At 37.8% G+C, this 7715-nt stretch overlaps 1 protein-coding gene across 1 annotated transcript; it reads right to left on the reverse strand.

Moving 5' to 3' along the window:
• Window positions 1-646: 646 nt before the first annotated feature.
• On the reverse strand, window positions 647-1384 carry LOC125869779 (uncharacterized). Its single transcript, XM_049550217.1, has 2 exons — window positions 1061-1384; window positions 647-976 (listed from the first exon to the last, which is right to left on the reverse strand). The coding sequence occupies exons 1-2, from the start codon at window positions 1382-1384 to the stop codon at window positions 647-649; spliced, it is 654 nt and encodes a 217-aa protein (XP_049406174.1).
• Window positions 1385-7715: the final 6331 nt, after the last annotated feature.

Below are 7715 nucleotides of genomic sequence, written 5' to 3' on the forward strand. Positions count from 1 at the left end.
CAAGTATGTCATCAAAATACACCACAACAAACTTGTTGATGAAAGGTTTGAGAACATGGTTCATTAATCTCATGAAAGTGCTTGGGGCATTTGTAAATCCAAATGGCATCACAAGCCATTCATACAACCCAAACTTTGTCTTGAAGGTCGTCATCCACTCATCACCTAGTTTCATACGAATTTGATGATACCCACTTCGAAGGTCAATCTTGGAGAAAACAATAGAACCACATAGCTCATCAGTGGAGATAGGAGAATGTGAAGAGGACCAAAATCCTTGACAGGACATTAGTCCTCAAGGAAAATATATCATGGAACTTGTGAAAAGAGGACCAATACGTGGGGAAGTCGCTGTCCATGATAAGTTTGCCGCTGGTAGGTCTGACTTTGTCAAAAATAAAGAATCAGTAAGGTAAAAATAATGTATTTGATGCTCATGTAGGTAGTCCACCTTATAATAGATATTTTTATGACTATCTAGTTTTTCACATCCTATTATCTTGGACTTATAAATGGAACTTTGAAGTTTCCATGTCTTTAGGTTGGGATGGGCCAGCTTCTGTGAATTTAGATTGTGTTTCAAGAGTTTTTCCAAAAAATATTGTTTGTATATTTTGAATATGATTATCATGTTTCACTTGTTAGGCTATTTTATATCATCAAGTCGAGGAATGGGATGTCGATACTTCACTGTGATCTTATTTACGGCTCTACAATCAATACACATTCTCCAAGTGCCATCTTTTTTGGGAACAAGAATTACCGGTATGGCACAGGGACTTAGGCTTTCTTTGATCAACCCCTTCTCAAGAAGCTCTTCCACTTGCCTTGATAGCTCTTTGGTTTCTGCCGGGTTACTCCTATAAGTTGGACGATTGGGGATTTGTGAACCCGGTATAAAATCTATTTGGTGCTTGATTCCCCTCAAGGGTGGTAATCCAGCGGGCATCTCATATGGAAATAGCTCATCATAGCCCTACAAAAGAGAAAAAATAATACTAAGCAAAGTGCTAGTATCTTGGTTAGCATGTAACAAAAGGTTGGTGTTGACAAGGCACACTAGAAAGCATTCTTCATCCACACCCTTTAAACACTTGCTTGGCTTTGCTATCATGCACATATTCTTCTTATTTTTAGCCAAGGCACTCCCCTCCTTTGTAACGATGGTGGAACTTTCGCCTTCACCTTTTGCCTCCTCGACTTTTATTCTCTCTCGAAGCTCCTTCATAGCTCGATAGTCCTCACTCACTTGATATGGAGTGAGAGGTGCAAGCACATACTTTTTACCTTCAATCACAAAAGTGTATTTGATGGATCTCCCTTGGTGCACAACATCTCTATCAAATTGCCAAGGCCTCCCCAACAGTAGGTGGCATGCCAACATGGGAACCACATCACAAACCAATCTTCATTGTACTTTCCCACAATAAACCAAATACTTGCTTGTTTGAGGACCTTCATATCTCAGCTCTCATTGAGCCATTGTAGCTTATAAGGATTGGGATGCTTGCTGGTTTGTATTTTCATACGCTCCACCAAGGAACTACTCACCACATTGGTGCAACTTCCGCTATCAATGATTAAAGAACACACTTTATCTTCGATTTTGCACCTAGCATGAAATAGATTCTCCCTTTGGTCAAGTTCTTCTTTTGCAAGGGATCCCATAATTCTTCTCACAACACATGAAAGATTGACATTCATGTTCAAGTCTTCATCATCATCAAGCAAAGACTTTCCCTTCTCCATGAAGCAAGCAAAATTCACCCTCTCGTCCAACCTTTCTTCTTCATCCCCTGAAGAACCTTCCTCTCCTTCACCCCTATCTCCCTCTCCCTCATTTTTTTCGTCACCCTCATCTTCATCTTCAGTATTATATCCATCACGAAGAGCAACAATTGTTCTCCTATTTGGACACTCACTAGCAACATGTCCCCTCCCTTGGCATCTAAAGAATTGAATTGTAGAGGGTCGAGGAAAGTTAGGTTTAACATAGTTACCTCATTGTGGTTGCTCACTTGCCTTGGATTTGTAATCAAGTTTGACTTGGGCAGCTTGACCTCCACCTTTAGGTTGCTCTCTATAGGATGTCGTCTTCCAATTATCTCTACCTTTGCTCCATGTAGAAGTTAAAGAACTTTTGGCCTTGTATGACTTTTTTTCTTTCAAATCTGCTTCTACATTTGAGGCATCTTGGAAAGCCGCTTCAAGAGTCTCATAGTGCTTAAGCTTCAAGGGCTTCAAGATATCATACCTCAAGTTTGCCACAAATCGTATCACCGTACATTCCATATTCTCTTCAATTTTAGACTTCATCTGCAAGTTCTCAAACTCATCATAATATTCTTCCACAGTTTTGGTACCTTGCCTCAACATGTACACCTTCTTGAGCACCTGTTGGTAGTAGTTTGGAGTCAAGTATCTCAACTCCATAAGTGCAATCAACTCTTGCCAAGTAGGTAACTCGTAGTTATGATGGCTCTCCCTTTCCCTCCTCTTGGACTCCTACCAGGTTGATGCGTACCTCTCAAATTACGTGAGAGTGTACTTCGCCTTCAAAGTTTCTGAGATATTATTTGTGAGAAAGATCCGCTCACTTTGAATTTTCCATTCCAAGAACTCATCGGGGTCACTACTTCCTTTGAACCTTGGAAGTGTGACCTTGATAGTGTTCAAGCCCCTATCTTGATGATCATTCCTCTCCATAAACCTATTTCCTCTATTTCCCATCCTATCTCCTCTATATCCCATCCTATCTCCTCTATTCCCATATTCTTGATCTCCCATGCCTTGGTCCCACCCCAAGTCCCGAGGTCGTACTCTTTCCCTTCGTACTCCATTTCCATCCTTACCCCTAAGCTCCCAAAACTCATCATTATTGAACTCCTCATGAATTTCATCATAGAGAGGATTTTGGTATTGGTAGTCTTGGTAGGGCATTTGTAGTGCATTTTGTGGATATGATGTGGGTTCATGAAAAGATGCATTTGAATCATTTCGAAATGGTGTTTGGTATTGGACTTGGTTGGCCATAAAAGAAAGATTCTCCTGTGGCGGGTGATATGGTTGTGGATTTGGATATGGTGTAGGATTTCTTAGGTGGTTTGAAGGGTTGGGAGTTTGGAAAGTGGGGCGTTGGTAGTTTCGGGTTCGGCTTTGTGGAGGAGAACATAGATTATGAGCTTGTCCCGGAGCAAGGGTGGTGGAATGCACCAATGCCCTCCTTATCTCCTCATATTCGGGTTGAATTGCTTTCCTTCTATTCTCATTTTCCACCCGTACCAACCTTTCCTCCATACCTCTCATCCTTCCATTCATTTCCGCTACTTGCTTAGAGATGTTGGCGAGAACCTCCATGCCCCAATTGGACTTGTATTAGACATGATACCTACAAAACTCAACAAACGAGATTATTAGAAAAGCCTCACGTCACTCGTATGTAGCTCTCAACTCACCTTCTATGGCGTCATCTCAAAATTGATAGTGAACTAGCTCCGTTCAATCAACTCAAGATCACCTATCTTTTGTGATGGAGTGGATTCTTGTGACTCTTGAAAGAAGGACGACCCAAAAAAAGAAAAAAAAACTAACGGACTTGAATCAAGAAGGTTATCAACGAATTAAGATGAGAAAACTAGAATAAAGAAGAACTAAAAGATTCGAACTCAAAATAAACCAAGTAACAAAAGTAGAAGAATTACTTGTTACTTAATTTAAAGGATCCAAGAAGTGATTTGATGATTAAAACTAGTTAACAAGTAATCAAAGATGCTAATTAAATGTTAAATAGTTGGAAAATAGCAGAAAAATAAGTTTAGAAGAAGAAGAAGTGAATTTGGACACTTACAAAAAAATTGAAGCCTCAAAGAAGTCCATCACTTGTAAGACTTTGATTGGATGATTAAAACTAGTTAACAAGTAATTAAAGATGTTAATTAATTATTAAATAGTTGAGGAATTGAAGCGCAAAATGGTAGAAAAAGAATCACGAAGTTTGGACACTTAAAAAAATTTCTAGGTCCAAAAATTTTCCATACTTCGAATATTTTTGGGGTCTTAAAAAAAAACCTGCAGGTTTTGGTCTCTGAAACTGACGCACACGCGCGTCAGGTGCGACTGGGCGTCGCTGGCAAGTTGTCTACTGCGTTGGCTGCTGATGTGTCGGTCCACATGGATTTTTATTTTTATTTTTTTCAGATTTCGTTTTTTTTCTTTCTTTCTTTTTTTCAAAATTCCACTAATGGACCCCAAAAAACACCTTTGACCAACTTTGACTTGAAAAGTTGGATCAAATGTACTTTCTTCTTTCTTCTTCTTCAAGAGCAAGTTGAAGACACCAAGAATACACAATAAACCCCAATACACTCAAATCAACTCGAAATTGGCTCAAAATTTAGGATTTTCTTCCCTTCAACTAAGAGAACAAAGTCCACTAATTATTAACCTCCAATTTCTCCTCAATCAAAAGACCCATTTTCAAAATTTGAAAAGTTTGAAAAGCTTGAAACCCTTCAATGGTAACTTCACTTCTACAACTTCAAATTGAACAAAATTTGAAACCTAGACTCAAAAAACACTAGGGAACAAGGATCAAGTGTCAAAAACAATAAATCAAAACCAAAATTTTTTTTAAAAAAATTTAGATTTTTTTTGACAATTTTTTGGACTCTTTTTTAAAAAGAAAAAAAAAACCCAAGACTAGATTTGTAAGAACAAATCTAAACCTAGGGTTTGATACCAAATGAAACTATCAAGAAAGGAAAGGAATAAAGAAAGATAGGATATGTGGATTAATACTCAAGTTATTGAAATTATGGGCAACAAGGGACTAAAACCCTCACCTCCCAATTGACTTCAACAACATAAATTCAACCCAAGGAAGAATAATCAAATGAAACCAAGAATCACAAAGGGGTAACACTTTGATTAATCAAACACAAGAAGTTAACAAGCAATCCCAAGAGTTCACCCTAATTACTCACTAAGAAGATACTATAATTTGAGAGTCAATATTCAATATAGTCTAGGTCTTCCAAAATAAAAGAGACTACTATTTATACTAATAAAATTAACACGGCACTTCTTTGACAACTTTACCCTTAATGAGATAAGGGCCTTGTTTGGTTGCCTTCTTTTGTGAATTTTTTAATTCATGAAATGGTCATTTGCACACATGACCTCTTTCCTTCTTCCTTCTCATTTTGATGTACCTTACACACATTGTATGTCCTTATTTGGTGACCTTCAAGCTCCTCTAATGCTTCCCTTTTCATGAACATTGCTTGTAGGCCTTGGAGATCCTTTGCTTGACTCCGTGTGAATGGTCTTGAGGGGTACATGCCACTCATGTTAGTGTCATCCATGCTGCCCATGTTATCAAGAAGTAAGCTTGAATCCTCAACGGCCCGAACCTAAATGTTTGGGGAAAAAGGAGAAAATATGGGTTAGTACAACACACGTACTAAGTGTGGCTACTATGCATAAAAACCATTGAAACATGCATTAAAGGTCATTGTAGTCAAAACATGTTTTTTACCAATAAATCCAATATGCACACAAAGTAAGCATCATAGTATAAACCAACATAATATCATCCCAACACATAGACAACCCAAGTAATGCAAGGAATAGAATCCCATAACCCTATTCAAAGTCAAGTATCACATTAAACAACCTACTTCATGCATACATACCTAAGATCATACTTCATCATAACTTACCATATTCATAATGATCATACATAACATAGCTTCAACGTACATAAGTCATAATCATCATAATCATAAGAGAACACTACTACAACCATCTCTTAGGATCCCACAAGTGCAATGTGTAAGAGAAGTACCATACCCTCTCTTACACAATGCAGAAACCCTTAAGAAAGCCCTAGTAAGAGTTCACACCTTTCATACCGTAATTTAGTTTTACATTTGGGAGATATTTCCATAACCGACATACACCATGAGAGCTACATGGAATCCGGTGTTCTACTCTCACACCGAAAAGAGAGGGTTAACACTTGCCTAAGGTGTAACCTTTCGTACATAGCTATCTAGGTGGATCCATTAAGCTAAAGTCCTATGTGGGCACATAGTTAAGGGTCAAGGAGATTACTCCTAGAAATCCTATCTTACTAAACGTGGGGGATTTCCATCTCATGAGACAACAAATACCGTGGGTAATCCGGACATGCTAAACGTGAGGAAACCCATGTGGGGAGCCGAACTTGCTAAACGTGAGACCCCCACCTCATTTACATGCCCTTTCGGTGCTAAGCATCTAATTCCCTTTTGTAATCATCTTTAGTCATCACATAAGTTCACATTAACCTTTGCTAGACTCTTATATAAACATCTTATCATAATAGCTCATATGTGTTCATAAGTGAGTAACAATCCTTTCACTTTAGAAACACTTAGTAAGTGAGTAACCCTTTCACTTTACATTACACTATAATCATGAGAACTACCTTTAAATCATATAGCAATCATACCATAACATATATCCGTATTTCATAGCTAATTCAAGTGTAGAGGGTTAAGGATGAGGAAACTAGGTCATCAACACCATAACAACACATTCGGTATAGCATCATTATAATCTAAGTAATTCACATACTTGAGTTCAAAGAAGAACCAACCTTCATACCTTCTTGCCCTTCATAGGACATTCATACTTCAATCACCAATCAGTTCATAACGAATACATAATACAAGGTAATTCATGAAGTAATACATAATCAACATCAATATAAGCAATTGACATATTCCCTTCATAGCCTTCAAGGCTTCATTCAAAGACTCAACCCTAATTTCAAAGAAATTATACATAACCTAGGGTATAATCATCATACAAACATGAATTACATAACATCACATTCTGAAACGACCCCAAAAATGCCCGAAAATGTGCTTCGAAAACACCTATAATTGTAATTTCCATATATCTCAAAATCTATTTCGTTTTTCGAAAATCCGACTTCATATTCTTGTTTAGGGAGTCAAATTGAGTGGGAAATGGGTCTAACCCAAATTTTAGAGCAACCGTATCAAAATCCAAAATTTCCAAGTGAAGCCTTTTTCGAGGGTCTACTTTGGAGGGTCATATCTCCTAGCACACAAATTATTTGGTGGACAATAATATATCCATGGAAATACCTTTGAGTTAGCTATCTAACGCACTTCGTTTCACCTCATTCGGAGTTCGGACGAAGAAGTTATGCCCATTTTCGTAAAATCTGTCCGGCAGAAAAAGACAATTTCCAGTAGCTAATTTTACTGTTCACCCGCCCCATTTTTTTTTCTAAGTGTTGGACGATTTTCTTCCAAAGGGCATATGTTATTTCCTATATAGCATTAGTTCAAATTTCATCTCTAAAACATTTCCAAAACACCTCTCCCATACTTAGACACATTTTCTCTCAAGTTCTCTCAAGAACCCTAATCCAAAACCTTCCTCAAGATTGAAGAGACTCTTGTTCCAAGTTGCAAGCTTCCATTGAAGACACTCTCAAGACCTTCATAAGAACTCAAGGTATGTGGTGTTGAACTCATGGGTCCTTCCACCCATAGTGCCTAGACTCTATTCTACTCACTAATTCATGGTTTAAGTTAAGATTCATATATTAGTCTTGTTCTTTGTAATAATTTCCTACACATTGAATTTTAAACATGAAAAGTGATTGTTTTGAGCATGTTGTGACCCTAGAACTTGAA

This window comes from Solanum stenotomum, chromosome 7 (genome assembly GCF_019186545.1).
Source record: "Solanum stenotomum isolate F172 chromosome 7, ASM1918654v1, whole genome shotgun sequence".
Taxonomy (NCBI): Eukaryota; Viridiplantae; Streptophyta; class Magnoliopsida; order Solanales; family Solanaceae; genus Solanum; species Solanum stenotomum.